The sequence below is a fragment of the Pan paniscus genome, chromosome 10 (assembly GCF_029289425.2).
Source record: "Pan paniscus chromosome 10, NHGRI_mPanPan1-v2.0_pri, whole genome shotgun sequence".
In the NCBI taxonomy this organism is placed as follows: Eukaryota; Metazoa; Chordata; class Mammalia; order Primates; family Hominidae; genus Pan; species Pan paniscus.
Window position 1 is genome coordinate 30078681 of NC_073259.2, and position 16710 is coordinate 30095390.

General features: G+C 40.8%; 1 protein-coding gene across 2 annotated transcripts in view; it reads left to right on the forward strand.

Moving 5' to 3' along the window:
• C10H12orf56 (chromosome 10 C12orf56 homolog) overlaps positions 1 to 16338 on the forward strand; it is a 118996-nt gene extending 102658 nt beyond the window's left edge. The window contains exons 9-13 of one of the 2 annotated variants that reach the window (XM_003824806.7): positions 3175 to 3298; positions 5614 to 5688; positions 6011 to 6085; positions 10275 to 10453; positions 13667 to 16338. In XM_003824806.7, the coding sequence (XP_003824854.2) occupies positions 3175 to 3298; positions 5614 to 5688; positions 6011 to 6085; positions 10275 to 10453; positions 13667 to 13772 (559 nt within the window). In that variant the 3' untranslated portion in view covers positions 13773 to 16338. The remainder of the gene's footprint in view (positions 1 to 3174; positions 3299 to 5613; positions 5689 to 6010; positions 6086 to 10274; positions 10454 to 13666) is intronic. The other variant, XM_008978444.5, reaches the window with a different exon arrangement.
• The last annotated feature ends 372 nt before the right edge of the window (positions 16339 to 16710 follow it).

Genomic DNA, 16710 nt, shown 5'->3' on the forward strand with positions numbered 1-16710 from the left:
TAGTTTTCTATTGCCATATAACAAATTATCACAAACTTAGTGGCTTAAAACAACATGTATTTCTTATCTCACAGTGTCCGTGGATCAGAAATCTGGGCACAGCTTAACTGGATCCTTTGCCCAGGGTCTCACGAGGTTTCAGTTGAGGTGTTGGCCAGGCCATAGTCTCATCTGAGGCTTGGGACTCTTCCTAGCTCATTTGGGTGGTTGCTGGCAGACTAAATTTCCTTACAGCTGTGGGACTCAGGTGGCTTGTTTCTTTGCAGGAGAGTATCTCTTTTTCGGGGCTCACCTGATTAGAGCAAGCCTACTCTGGATAATCTTCTTTTGATTAACTCAACAGTCAGCCAATTAGGGCCTTTATTATATTCTCAGAATCCCTTCACCTTTCCCATTTCATGTAACATAATCACAAGAGTGACAGACAAACATATTCAGAGCTATTGCCCATACTTAAGGGGAAGGAATTTGATAGGGTTTGTACCAGCAGGCTGGGAATTTTGGAAGCCACTTTAGATTTCTGCCCACCACAATAACATGGACTGACTTAGGAGACTATCGATGTGGCCTTCAAAGTCTGTATTTTTAAAGATATTGTAGTACATTCAAAATTCATACATTAGAAATAATAACAACCTAAACAATAAAGTATTAAACTGTTGGGACTGTTTTTAAGGCTGTGATGTCAATCCTCTAAGTTATCTCTATTTTCAGGAACTACTATTTTGATTAAAATTTCTTCTATCTATTATTGTCCTAGTGGATTTTAAATTGAATTGGCAGAAGGGGTGGATTTCAAATTAAATTCCATTTGGGTAAATAAAAAAGCGGTTAATCATTTCAGCATTTTCCTCTTTATTATTTTCATGAGTGGAGATTTCATTAGTTCAACATACTTTGCTGTAACTTTCTTGAAATGTGCCATATTTTTTCATATCCTAGTATTGTTAGGGTTGAATTCATATGTTATCATAGCAAGTGACCCATAATTTGAGAGTTCTTTTTCTTTGCTTTGGATGTATGATACTTTGAAAATAAGCTGTTACTGAAAATAAAGGACTGTAATTAAATATAACAGTGAATGGAATGCCAATTCAAACAATATCAAGAAACACTTCTAAAGGGAGTGTTCTGTTGATTTTAAAAGGGTCTTCTGAAAGTAAGATTGGCCATTTTAAATAGCTTGAATAAAACATTATTAAATACCCTGTAGGGTATATCCTGCTTTTGTGAGAAATGTACTAACTGACATGATTCTTCTTTCCAAATATAAGAACTAGACTTGCTTTTTGACTTGGAGAAAGGAAGAGCATTGTATTTTTACTAGAGTGTAGGTTAATCATGAGCTTCTAATCATGGTGACGATTTAAATGATTCTAAGAAGATTAGAAAGCCTCAGATCCTACTAAACAAGGGTATTTATACTCACCCTCCTTTTTTCCATTATGAAAGGAATGCTTATGGTTATGTAGAACTTTTGTATAGTACTATCTTTGAATTATTTTACTACTCCTACCCCTCAAATCTACTCTGACATTGTCTTCAATTAGGCAACTGAGTTTTTAGCAGTCTGCCTTCAGCTGCTTTTCAACCATACAGGGGTTATACTACCCAATAGGAGGAGATAGCGTTATTAACCCAGCTCATCAGGATGCACATGTAACATTTAAGTGAGTTATCAATGGACAAGTACCCCACACTGGAAAGTAAAATATCTGAGGTTTTTTGGGATCAAATAAGCATTTTACGAAATGGTGGAGTTGGGTGCGGAGGCTCATGCCTGTCATCCAAGCACTTTGAGAGGCTGAAGTGGGCAGATTGCTTTAGGCCAGGGGTTCAAGTCCAGCCTGGGCAACAAAGCAAGACCCCATCTTTATGTTTAAAATTTTTTATATTTAAAAAAAAGAAATGCTGTACATTATTAACAAAAACCAAGAAAAGGAAGCAAACTTAGTGTCCAGCAATGGGTGAATGGATAAAGAAAATGTGGTACATATACACAATGGAATATTATTCAGCCATAAAAATGAAGTCTTGTTATTTGTGACAACATGGATGAAACTGGAGGATATTAGGCTAAGTGAAATAAGCCAGGCACAGAAAGACAAATACGAGTTTGACTTTTGAGTTCATGCATGATCTCACTTACATATGGAATCTAAAAAAGCCAAACTCATAAAAACAGAGAGTGTAGAATGGTGGTTGTCAGAGGCTTAGGGGCGGGGTGGAATTGGGAGATGTTGGTCAAAGGGTACAAAACTTCAGTTAGACAGGAGGAAGAAGTTCCAGAGATCAATCATACAAATATGGTGACCATAGTTAATAGCAATGTCCTGTATACTTGAAAATTGCTGACAATAGATTTTGTGTTCTCACTATATAAAAATAAGCATGTGAGGTAATGCATATGTCAATTCGCTTGATTTATAAAATATGTACACATTCTACAGTATATACATATTTCAAAACATCATGTTGTATACCATAAATATATACAATTTTTATTATCAATTAAAAAAAGTAAAAACTGAAAGTGGTGGCTCAAGCCTGTAATCTCAGCTACTTGGCTGAGGCAGGGGATCACTTGAGTCCAGGAGTTCAAGACCAGCCCGGGCAACATCATGAGATCCTGTGCCAAAAATAACCCAAGCAAACAAACCTAAAAAAAGAAAAAAGAAGAGCTGCATACTGTTGCTTTGTCCCAGAGATACACAGTGCATATTAGCATATAAAGCCTCTGAGAAGTCCTGTAGTAAACACATCTGATGAACTTGGTTTAACCAAGTATTTCCCCTATCTCCTTTGACCACAGAATCTATTTTAACTATAATATTGTCTGGAATTAGCAATCCATAAAAAGTCCTTTGGAAAATAATGCTATAATTGAAATTACCCAAATCTCCCTTAAATCCAGATTTTCTAGTCTTTCTAAGCTATGTGGACTTCTAGAACTACACTCGCTCTGAGCCAGAAGACCAAGAAATTATATTTTCATTTAAATTTTTTATCTCTAGATATTCATTTGCGTGTCTAAGGATCCAAAACTTCAGTCAAGGATGGTCTGCAATGCTTCATTCTTTTAAACATAATTATATCCAGTGTTTGAAACTTGGCTTCACCATTTTTCCTCTCAACACTTTGCTCACTAATTGCCTTTTATTTATTTTTTTCCAGGGGAGCACTATTTAATCTCTTGGTAATTTTAATTAGTGAGCCTCAGATTCCAAAATCTTGTCCTGTGTTTGATATCCAGTTGGTGGCTGATTCAGCTTTAGTCAGAATGTCTTTTGACGCTGAGGTGAGATGAGAATTTGGGGGGTAAACTATTATATATATATATATAGGGGCCCTGGCTTCTTTTAATGTGGACCATGACACCGTAGAATACAGAAACATAATTAAACCAAAGAGTAGATCTTTTGTCATTAACCTCAAAACTCAGATAACTAGTCAGTCTAAAGTAGATTTAGAGATTTAGAGGGTCAAGAAAAAGGAAAAAATAACTATTCAGTCAATATTAATATAGCCCTTTTATATGTCTTAAGGTATGTATATTAAGGAAAGTAATTAGCATTCTTTATAAATTTGATAAATCTGTTTATGTCTGTCTGTGTACAAAATATGATGGATATGTAATTCCATAGCAGGGGTCTAATGGGTGAAAAATCACTGTCTTAGAGATTTTAGGGTTAACTCTTATACTTTATCATTTTCCTACCTATATGAACAGTATAAATTCTCAGCAAGAGTTACTTGTTTTTCTAAGGTTGTACCAAGACATTAGAAATATCAAACTGCCTAGAAGGCATACCTTCTGAGAGAATAAACCAACTTATTATTAGTTTATTTTGAGCCAGGTTAACAGATTTTTTTTTAAAGGATGAAACATGATTTGATAGTTCTTAAATATATGGTCAGAATTATGTTTTAGAAAACTCATTCAGTCATTCACTCAGTAATTTTTTTTTTTTTTTTTTTTTTTTTTTAAGAAAGGGTTTCACTCTGTTGCCCAGGCTGGAGTGCAGTGGCACAATCTCGGCTCACTGCAGACTTGACCTCCCAGGCTCAAGTAATGCTCTCACTTCAGACTCCCGAGTAGCTAGGACTACAGGCATGAGCCACCACGCCTGGCTAATTTTTGTATTTTTTGTAGAGATGGGGTCTTGCCATGTTACCCAGGTTGGTTTCAAATCCCTGAGCTCAAGCGATTTGCCTGTCTTGGCCTCCCAAAATGCTAGGATTACAGGCATGAGCCACCACACCCAGCCACAGTCAGTAAATATTTATTGAGCATCTATTACGAGCAAACAGTGTGCTAGGCAGTAAGGTCAAAACAGTAAGCAAAACAGACACGACCCCTGCCTTCATTAGTTTCTACGCTGCTGGGAGAGACAGACATTATTCAAATATATCCATGAATATATAATTACAGACTGTATATAGAGAGTCTCCAATACCACTTTCAGTGGTGGATTAGGGATTAAAGAGTGGGGTGGAACCAAGACTCAGATAGGCAGGGCTATTAAGAAGCTAGTGCCATAATCTAGGTAAGGAATGATATGGGCCAGAGGGAAGCATTCCTTGACCACCAAATGAGACTAGTCCTCCTTTATAGAGTTCCCTTAACTTCCTGTACATTTCTTTCATAGCCCTTGTCTCAGTTTATAATTAGGCATTTGTGTATTTGATCGCTTGATGTTTGTTCCCCAACCAGATTGTATGTTCCATGAGGGCAGGTCTCATGTCTGTGTTGTTCTCCCTTGCGTCCCCAACACCTAGCATGGTGTCTGATGCATATTTGTTGAGTAAATAAATGAAGAAAAGAAGAAAAGGGATAGTAATTGTAAAGAGGAGTTTGGAATTCTTGAGAGGAATGAAGTATCTCTAAACCCTCTATTTATCCATCCCACAGAAGGAATCTTAATTTGGGAATAAGCCTAAATTCCCCAGAGAATCTCTCACCTCAACTCGCGGGGGGGAGGGGCGTGTATTTCTACATTCTTGAAAGGAAGTAGGGTTGTTGATCTGATTGATTTTGCAAATCAAGTATGCAATTTTTTGTCTTAGTATTCTGTGGGCCAGCCAGGGATAATGGCTTGCATCTGAATCCCAGCTACTCAGGAGGCAGAGGTGGGAGAATCGCTTGAGGCCAAGAGTTCCATACCAGCCTGGGCAACAAGCGAGACCCTGTCTCTACAAAAATAAAAAATCAAAAATTACCTGGGCATGGTGGCACATACCTGTAGTCCTAGCTACTGGGGAGACTGAGGTGAAAGGATTGGTTGGGCTCAGGAATTTGAGACCAGCCTGGGCAATATAGTGAGACCTCATCTCTACAAAAAATTAAAGAAATAAGATTAGCCAGCATGGTAGCTTGTACCTGTAGTCCCAGCTACACAGAAAGCAGAGGTGAGAGGAATGGCTTGTGCCCAGGAGTTTGAGGCTGCACAGACCCATGACCACAGCACTGTACTCCCACCTGGGTGGCAGCATGAGACCTTGTCTCAAAAGAAAGAGAAAGTTTATTGTATAAGTACCTAAAGGGAACCATGGGAAATTATCGTTTTCTGAATTGGCTTATGACATTGCATTGATTATTCTTGAAAATTCTAGTTACAGAAGCTTATTCTGGAGTATACAAATACTGCTACAGCACTTTTATATGAGATACTTCTTGTCTTTCAGCAGGTACAATTGTTAAAAATTATATTTTTACATATTTTATGTAACTATAAATTACATGACTATTACATATTATGATATAAGTATATTATGTGATTATGTTATATGATTAATAATATATCAAAAATGCTTGTATTTGAGATGGTCTCCAAAACTGGTTGATTTCAATGATATGAACTTTGCTCTTAAGTGCTCATCTAGTTTATTTTCCAAAACTGATTTTAAGGATTCGATTAATCAGGATAAAAATGTATTTAAGAATGAGTATCCTTTTATATACAACTTGAACTTTATGAATATAACTTGTTTATTTCCTTGAGTCTTTTAGGGAAATCTCGGATTGGGATCCACAAAGTTTGCTATTAGCTGGATAATGTCCTTTCTACAAAGCTGTCCTCCCATCGTAAGTATCTAGAAGTCAAAACGAAATCACCCCCAAGCCTAATTAAACAGATACTCCTGTGCTTAATTAATAAAACACATATTTTCCCTGTGACGTAATCAAGTTTATCAACTAGAAGCAAAGTGTAAATCTGACAGTTTATTATTTAATTGATAAATTGTTTTTACATTTTGGACCTGAATGTTTAAGGTACTGAAATTATATCTTAAATGGGAATGTTATTTCATGAAAAACTCTAAGATACGTGTAGAAAACAGAATATTAAATTATTAGCTGTATAATTAGGTAAAAAGATAAACATTTACCTTAAGTAGTGAGCATGAATCTAACACTTGGGATCATTTGTGTGCTCTGTCCCACAGACACCATCCTAGTTCCTATTATCACCATTTCTTTCCTTGATGCTACAATCACATCTCAATGGTCTGTCCCTGTCTTCCTACCAGATTACAGGCTGAGGGATCCATTTGAAATAAAAATCTGATTGTCATCCCTTGCTTCAAATCTCTCAATAACTCTTCCTTCTGAATGAAGACTAAACTCCTTAACATGGCCTACAGGGCCCTGCGTGCTATGGCCGACAGCTTCCTCTGGTCCTTCAGCCTCCCTGCTGTGTGGGTCTCTTGCTCACCATCCCTCTCCCCACCACCACCCCCCTCCCTGCAGCTGCATCACAGGACCTGTACCATTGCATCTGTCTCTCCATTGGAAATGCTTTTCCCTCCCTTTTTCACTTGGTCAACTTCTACTCATCCCTCAGGCCTCAGGGCCCCTTCCTGGGGTGTGGCAGTGGAGGACGCTTCTCTGCCCCCCGTGACAGGGGAGATTCCCTCATTAGAGGCACAAACAGTGCATGGCATGGTGTCCTCTTCCTCTGCTTTACAGGCCTCGTCACTGTTGCAGTTTGCATTTGTTTGTGTTATTATTTGCTTCTGCCGTGTCACAGCCATTAGTGCCCACTCATATTCTGTCTCTTCCTCCTTCTGGGCACATGGTGGGACTGCACTTCCCTCTCCATGTGAAACTGTGGGGTGGAGGCGGTCTCTGTGGCTGCTTTGGCTAATGAAATGTGATCAGAAGTGGCCTATGTCACTTCTGGGCAGAAGCTTTAAGAGCCAGTATGTGCCACCTGGCATTCTCTTTTCCTTCGGCATAGCACCCACAAGGTGGCTGCTCTGCCTGCAGATGGCCAAGAGTAACCACAGTGAGCAGAGCCCTGCAGACCCCTCTGGGACATGCAGTGTGAATGAGTAATCAACCTTTGCTGTTTCAAGCAAAGCATTGGTATTTTGGGAGGTTTATTACCACAGCATAATCTAGTCCATCACGACTGATAAAATATCTTTCTCTTCCAACAGACTGCCAGTGCCGTGAGGGTAGAAGCTATGTCTGTTGTGCTAGGCACACCATAAATGTTCAGTAAAATATCTGCTGAATTAATTGTAGTAGAGGCTTTATCCCTTAATCTCTTCCCACCTCCTCAAACTTATGCATTCAGTCAACAAACACTTAATTGGAAATCTCTTCAAAAGAGTAATCTAAACTAAATTTCCATTGCTGATGGACACGAGGTAATATGTTCTTTTTTTTTTGAGACAGAGTCTTGCTCTGTTGCCCAGGCTGGAGTGCAGTAGTGCTGCGATCTCAGCTCACTGCAACCTCCACCTCCCAGATTCAAGCAATTCTCCTGCCTCAGCCTCCCAAGTAGCTGGGATTACAGGCGCCTGCCACCATGCCCGGCTAAATTTTGTATTTTTTAGTACAGACGGGGTTTCGCCATGTTGCCCAGGCTGGTCTGGAACTCCTGACCTCAGGTGATCATCCACCTTGGCCTCCCAAATTGCTATTACAGGCATGAGCCACTGTGCCCGGCCTGTTCTCTTTCCATATATGGACACGCATCTGTTGGACCGTCAGTGGTCCCCTGCTGTTTCTCTAGAGTGATGTTGGGTCTGTTCTATGGGATCTAGACTCTCTTGTCAGATCCCTATGACATATGTTTACACAAAGCTGGCTGGGGCCAGAGGGTACATTTGTCAGTAGAACAGCCAGCTGCCTTCTACAGAAGTTGAGCCCATGAACTTGTCTTCCTCAGTAGCACACAGGCCCCAACCAATCTCAGACCATTTCACAGAATGTTTGAAAGTTATAGTCATTCACAGCAATGGAAGCTCATATGTGCAAGATGCAAGACCCCTTTGTTTTCTGTGTGGTGGCTGCAGACCCTATTACATGGACTGATGTGTGGAAATCTGGGTTTTACAGACTCCACATAACAGGGAAGTTTCTTTTTATTTATTTTTTTATTTTTATTTTTTTACTTTTATTTCCCATGTAAGCCTTCCTGCATGGTTTTATTTATTTATTTATTTATTTATTTATTTATTTATTGGAGACAGAGTCTCCCTTTGTCACCCAGGCTGGAGTGCAGTGGCACGATCTCGGCTCACTGCAACCTTCACCTCCTGGGTTCAAGTGATCCTCCTGCCTTGGTCTCCCAAGTAGCTGGGATTACAGGCACCCGCCACCACGACCGGCTAATTTTTGTATTTTTAGTAGAGACAGGGTTTTGCCATGTTAGCCACGCTGGTCTCAAACTCCTCACCTCAGGTGATCCTCCCACTTCAGCCTCTTAAAGTGCTGGGATTAAGGCTGTGAGCCACCATGCCTGGCCGCATTTATTTATTTTAAAAATTTTTAAAAAATGAGATGGGGTCTTGCTATGTTTCCCAGGCTGGTCTCAAACTCCTGGGCTCAAGCAATCCTCCTGCCTCAGCCTCCTAAGTAGCTGGGAATACAGGCATGTGCCACTGCACTCCGGCTAAAAGGAAGTTTCTTTACCAGCCTCTAAAGTTGGTTCACCAAAGGAATTGGGTTGAGTATGAGGCTAGTCTGTGACCATGAAGCATGTAAGGATGAAGGGTTGGCAAAAGAAAGCTTCAATATTAACCCAGTTATAAACAGTATGGGCAGAAACAAATCATTCAAGAGACATTTGCAAGCAAAGAAACTGGGATCATTGCTATGCACCTGCATGTCAGTCAGCTCTCATTATCTTACTTGGTTAGAGAAAGGTGCTAGAAAAGTTAAAAACTTAATTTCTAAATAGGCTAATTAACATTGTTCTGTTCTACTGCCTCAGACTCTCTCAGCTCAAGCTGTGTTTGCCAGGCAATATACGTTTAATCAATATATATATAATGTTTTGTCAACGTATGTAAATGGTCTGGAATGGGAAAAATCCACTTCCACCTACTTGCCCTACCTGTAGGGAAGGGCCAGTCGCAACATATTACAATAGAAAAGGCAACACATTTTTACTGATACTAATTTAATGGGTGCGTAGTGTGACCTGTTGGTTAGAGCTTGAAAAGGCACTAGCGTTCTTTTCTGCTTTTCACACAAGCCTACGTTTATGGATTGTAATTACACAGAAGAGTAACTACTTGCACTCGCCCAGGCTGGAGTGCAGTGGTGCGATCTTGGCTCACTGCAACCTCTGCCTCTGCATTCAAGCAGTTCTTGTGCCTCAGCCTCCCAAGTAGCTGGGATTACAGACATGTGACACCGTGCCTGGCAAATTTTTGTATTTTTAGTAGAGACGGGGTTTTGCCATGTTAACCAGGCTGTCTAGAACTCCCTGCCTCAAGTGATCTACCCGCCTCAGCCTCCCAAAGTGCTGGGATTACAGATGAGCCACAGTGCCCGACCTGGCCTCCTATACTTTTTTTTTTTTTTTTGAGATGGAATCTTGCTCTGTTGCCCAGGCTGGAGTGCAGTGACATGATCTCGGTTCACTGCAACCTCTGCCTCCTGAATTAAGCGACTTTCCTGCCTCAGCCTCCTGAGTAGCTGGATTACAGGCATGCACCACCACACCTGACTGATTTTTGTATTTTTAGTAGAGATGGGGTTTCACCATGTTGGTCAGGCTGATCTCGAACTCCTGACCTCGTGATCCACCTGCCTTGGTCTCCCAAAGTGCTGGGATTACAGGCGTGAGCCACCACGCCCAGCCTCCTCCTATACTTTTTATTTGACATTGGATACCATTTCAATAAGGAACATTGCAACAGTGGTGTTAGGGTAGTGAGGGCTTCAGTCTAGATTTGTAGTTGAAGCTCCAGCTGAAATAGTTGCTTTTGTGGGTGGCACACAGCCTACATGTGACTGTATTTTCCTTGTCTAGATTACTTTTGTGGCCAGTATTGTGAAACAAGTGGTGAGGGGTCTTTCAGCTTCATTTCAGCTGCTAAGTCCCTGCCAAGCAGTTCTGTTGTACCAGCAATTTTACATCCTCAAGAGCTGTCTGCGGCACAGCAGGACTCTAGCTGAGTATATTAGGAATAACTACAGCGAAGAATTCAGGTAAGAAAAAATGTCTGAATCTAATCTGCAGTAAGATTTCACTCATTTCTGAGTTCATGCAAACCTGCAACATAGTCCAATATTTAGAAGATTAGGTATTTATTGGGAATTCTTTTTTGTTTGTTTGTTCTTTTTGAGATGGAGTCTTGCTCTGTCACCCAAGCTGGAATACAGTGGTGCAATCCTGGCTCACTGCAACCTCTGCCTCCCAGATTCAAGCAATTCTCCTGCCTCAGCCTCCTGAGTAGCTGGGATTACAGGCGCCCGCCACCATGCCTGGCTAACTTTTTTTTTTTTTTTTTTGTATTTTTAGTAGAGACAGGGTTTCACCATGTTGGTCAGGCTGATCTCGAACCCCTAACCTGATGATCCACCCACCTCAGCCTCCCAAAGTGCTGGGATTACAGGTGTGAGCCATCGCACCTGGCCTATTTTTGTTTTTAATAATATTTCACTTTGATCTGTGAAAATGGTAGGATTTTGGGGACCTCTAAGAACCATTGCCATTTGAAGTATATTCCCAGGCCAGAAAAGACTAGTGAAACATCAAACTCTCTTTGAAGAACGGTTTGTCACTCATTGTCTTTATTGTAGCTGCATCTCACGGAAGTAGTAATAATTTTAACCTGCTATGAGTAATTAAGAGTAATAAACTTGGCTGGGCACGGCGGCTCACGCCTGTAATCCTAGCACTGTGGGAGGCTGAGGCGGGCAGATTACTTGAGGTCAGGAGTTTGAGACCAGGCTGAGCAACATGGTGAAACCCCGTCTCTACTAAAAATACAAAAATAAGCTGAGCCTGGTGGTGCACGCCTGTAATCCCAGCTATTTGGGAGGCTGAGGCAGGAGAATCACTTGAACCCAGGAGGCGGAGGTTGCAGTGAGCTGAGATCATGCCAACACACTCCAGCCTGGGCAACGGAGGGATATTCTGCCTCAAAAAAAAAAAGTGTAATAAACTTCACTGAAGAGGATAATAAATTATGGATTGTGACTTACAATTGAGTTATTGGACAGAAGCAATTGATAAAGGAGTAACAATTAATGAACACGGTTATCAGGGGTTTTGTTTGTTTGACTTACCCCTCTCAGTAACAGAACAGTAAGAAAGAGCAGTAGCCAGCATTGGCTTCATCTGCCAGCCTGTTCTCCTGCACCTCAGGGGTTCCATTTCTATTTATAGGCTGCCAAAGCCAAGTGCACTTAGCAGTGCAGCCCTGCATAGCACCTATTAAGGAGAAAACCCAGGTTGTCTCTGACTTAAGATGAAAAGGGTACAGCGGACACAGCTTTGTCATTTGTTTGGATGAAGACGTAAAAGGATGTGGAGACATAAATTACAGCCTTAGATTGTCTTTTTAAAAAAAAAAAAAAAACTACAGTCCAATTTATAGACTTTTTTTTTTTTTGACACAGGGTCTCACTCTGTCACCCAGGCTGGAGTGTAGTGCTGTGATCTCGGCTTATCACAATCTCTGCCTCCTGGGCTCAAGCAATGCCCCCTCCCACTTCAGCCTCCTGAGTAGTTGGGACTACAGGCATGCACCATCACGCCTAGCTAATTTTTTTATTTTTAGTAGAGATGGAGTTTTGTCATGTTGGCCAGGCTGGTCTTGAACTCCTGGCCTCAAGTGATTCACCTGCCTCGGCCTCCTAAAGTGCTAGGATTACAGGTGTGAGCCACCACACTCAGCCATGGACTTTTTGTCTTCCATGAGGTGTTCCATTCTGACTCCCATAAAAGGGATTTGTTTGGCTCTGAGCTGGTCCAAACAACCCAATTCCCATCTCTTCCCTCCTGCACCTCCTCACTTAAAAAAATATATATATTAAGGTAAATTTCACATAGTATGAAATTTACCATTTTAAAATATACAATTCCATAGTTTTTAAATTCACCATATTTTGCAACTGTCATAACTATCTAATTGCACACCATTTTCATCACCTCAAAAGAAACTCAGTATCCATTAAGCAATCACACCACATATTCTCCTCCTCCCAACCCCTGGAAACCACTAATTTACTTTCTGTTGTGATGGATTTGCCTATTCTGGACATTCTATATAAATGGAGCATATAATATGTGATCTTTTGTGTCTGACTTCTTTCACTGAGCTTAATGTTTTCAAGGTTCATCCACATTGTAGCATGTATCATACAACTCAATTTTTAAAACTTAGATACAAACATCTGAAAATCAGGACAACTGGCAAAGTGGTGTCACACTTGTGAGATGACAACAGTTAGGCAGAACTCCTGCAGCTACCCCCTTAGGTGCATCATGTACTGTTTAGTCTGCCACCATCTCCTCTCTCTCTTGCTTACTCTTACCCCCTAAATTACATTGCTGGTAGCCATTTAGGTTTGGATTCTTGTTTTAAACTAGTGTTTTCAACTCACATTGCATTGGAATTATCTGAGCAACTACAGGTTGAGCATCCCTAAACCAAAAATCCAAAATTTGCAATGCTCCAAAATCCGAAATCATTTGAACACCAACATGATGCTCAAAGTAAATGCTCATTGTAGCATTTCAGATTTTACATGTTCATATTAGGGATGCTCAACCATTAAGTATAATGCAGATACTCCAAAATCTGAAAAAATCTGAAATCCGAAACACATCTGATTGCAATCATTTTGGATAGGAGATACTCAACCTATTAAAAAAATACTGATAACCAGGTGTCACACGTAGAAATTCTGTTTCCATTTGTCTGGCGTGGTACCAGGGCTGTGAGATTTTAAAGATAAAGCTCTCCAGGTGATTCCAATGTGCACTCAGGGTTGAGAACCATTCTTTTAAGTCATCCAAGGGGATGGTTGAAGTCTTTCTCATTTTTGCCTCTTCCTCTGGCCTTTCCTAGGCTTTTACTGAGGCCGTGGGGGATGAGTTCTACTCTTCCCTCTTGACTTGGCCCTAGTAGTCACCACAGCTTGACCCTTTCATTTCAACTCCTCACTGCGCATTGCCTGATAAACCAAGAAGCAGGAGCCTCTGCTCATACTGTGGTGAGGACGGTCCACATGTCAGAGATTTTCTAGGTCACAAATGGGGGAGATTGGAGGGCTGAAAATGCTGACCAAGTCTTGTAGCTTAGATTCCCACACCCAACAACCCTAGCCAGTGAGTGTGAATGTACTCAAGTGACCAATGTGAAAATTCTTGTTTTTAAAACTCTCTATTTTGTTTCTTTTTATGATTTGCAGGTACTTTATTCACATGCCAGCCTTGCAGAAAAGGCTCCCATTGTGTTACCCCATCACTCAACCTACCACTCAACTTTTTCATGAAGTTCTGAAATTGGTTGAATAGAAACAAACAATGTACGCAATGTTAATAAGAGTATAAAATGTTAATCAAGAGTCAACTTGATATTCACGAGAAACATTTTTTTATTTGTTTAATATCTGGCTATCTCTGAGTCCTATAAATAAAGATTTTAATTGAATGTTCCATCAATACCTCTCTATGAGAAGTTTAAAATTTTTAAAAATAAATTTGCTTTATTATAAGTGTGCAAAGATCTTTATGCCATTGGGCAAAAGAGCCATTTCTTTATTAGAGTAGTTCTTCAAACTCACTCTTGCCACAAAATAAACGACTATCCATCAAGACACAGGAAAAAGGAATGCAGGGATTTAGGAAAGCTGTACTCACTTCTCTTCAACCTTAGCAGCAAAAGCAAGAAGGTTCTCAAAATTCTCCTGATAATAGTTCTGTTGCCTTAAGCAATAGGATGCCGGGGAGTGTGGGGGCCTGAGGCATGGGCATTCAAGTTCTTCTCAAGGTGTTTTATCTTCTCAGCTTGGGCACAGTGTTCTCGGTGAAACCATGCCAGGCACAGGAGCATGCTCTTCACCCGATTCTGTACTCAGAGCCATCCAAAAACCATTATTTCGACTAGGTTCTTGGAGTCCACTATGTCCACCACCAGCAGGGCCTGGCGCATCCACGCCACTTCTGGAATTACAGCTTGGTCTGGGCCTAAGGTCACTCACTCAAGATCTCATCCGCCAGCCACGCCTCCAGGTAGAACACCTGGTAGAACAAAGGGTCTCTCAGTTTCTGCACCAGAAACCACCAGGGCCAGAGGCCAGAGTTTTAAAATCTGCTACAAAGAAACCTACATCCATTCTGACATACATAAAGTGGTGCTAAACATTAGCGTTTCTCCAGAAAAAAAGGTTCTAAGACAAAAATCTATCAAGGGAACAGAAGCCTATGGAGAGTGAACACAGAAAATATAATCTGGTGAGTTTCACTGGTGTAATAATGGTGAGTGGTGTGAAGCCACGAAACATCCTGAGATAAACTGTTGTGGGGAGTATAAGCTACAGAGTGATTATTTGGGAAATGCTGAGCAATAGGATGACACCCTCCTCCTCCAGCTATACAAATTCTAGTGACAAAAGTATTCCTGGAAGAATGAGCAGAACACAGGCATAGCTGTATAGAATGTCACTTCCTCTTTTATCATAGAGAAAGAAGCTTGGACTTCAACAAAATTAAGTGCATGGTGCCACTCTGTTTCAGGCATCTGTGGGCTAATTTGTGTAGTCCCATAGAGTCTCTATGAAAGACAAATTGTCTACGAGCAGTTATGGCTCTCCCACAACCATTTAAAAACTTGTCTTTACTATATTTTATGCCATAAACTAATTTAATTCCACAAATACTTAGCTTTGGCATCACCGTGAGGTGTTGAATTTGGACTTCTAAGAACATAGGAACTGGACTCTCCATTCAACTTATTATGACTTGAGGGAGGATCAGAGAAAAATCTACTTCCAAAGAAAGAGTTCCTAAGCCAGATTCGCCTGTGTTGGGCAGTGGAGATAATTAGTAGGACATTTTATTCCAGGTTCTGACAGAGTCAAATGACCAGCTATTTGACTTCAAGCAAGTCAGGCCCCCTTTCCAGGCCACATCTGTTTCTTCCTGGGCTTCCTCTGCTAGGTGGAAGGGTGGGACTAGATGTTCTCCAAGTTCTCTTCCAGCTCTTACATTCTCTGCCTGTGACAAGACATTTAACACTCTGAAATGGAGTAGTGTGTTTCTCTGCTGTCTCGGCTCAGTGGATGATTTTGCACTAACTTCAAGTAATCCTCCTTTCTTTTTACCCAAAGTTTCCCTTTCAGCTGTCACCAGCCATCACCCCATAAAGTGTCCAAGTCTTTTCCTTCATTACCCAATGAGGAGTCCACATTTTCTACCCTCAATTTTGGGGGCAGAGAGAGAGGAGCAAAATGGTGTTTTTGAGTGTCCTGGCTGTTAGATGGGGGATTATTTTCAAGAGACGGTCAATCAAAGGAATATGAAAAGATTCTTGGAACACAGGCAAGTATTACCTCAAACCGGACAAAGAATGTACTGGTGAACCCGCAGGATGACAACGAGAGGATCAACTCAGCTCTGCCTTAGCTTCTCCGCAGTGCCCTGGATCTGGGCTAGTAGTCGTGCAGGCTCTGGTGAGGGCTTGGGGTTTCTCTCCCACACGATTTCTGCATGCCTCTCCCACTCCTCTCTTTGCCCTGGGATCTTACTTTAATCTCTGGGAGCAAAATCTCTGTCAAAATATATCTGAATCTTTTCATGTGGGGCTAAAGTCAGTGGTTTTTTGGAGAGTTAATGGTTGAATATTTGTCACCCTGATTTTCTTCAGTCTACTCTGTATAACTCATGTCTATTCATTTGCACAGTCTGGGACCAGAAACTAATAATTCGAAGGATTATCCAACCACTATTCTTCTCTGCTGTGTGGTTTTTGTTTGCATTGTTGTCAAAGGCAAGAAAAATCACAGAATAATCCATCTCTATTAGTGCTCAGACACATTTAACATTTTAACTAAATATTGACCTCACCTACAAAATAATTATTTTTCAGGAAATCTGATTGTAGAAAAATTTGACTATGAAGATCACATAAATAACTTTTTAAGAATCCAAAGGCTTGCCAAAAAGACAAGTACACATGGACAGTTTTCCAGCCAGGGTCAAGATTCTAAACCCTTTGGCCATCTTAATAATACAAGCACTGCCATTTACCACCATTACCTACCCCCGCAGTCATCAGCTCTCCATTTGAAAGTATAGGTAGGTCGGGCACTGTGGCTCACGTCTGTAATCCTAGCACTTTGGGAGGCCAAGGTGAGTGGATCATGAGGTCAGGATTTCGAGACCAGCCTTGCCAGCATGGTGAAATCCCGTCTCTACTAAAAATACAAAAATTAGCCGGGCGTGTTGGCATGCG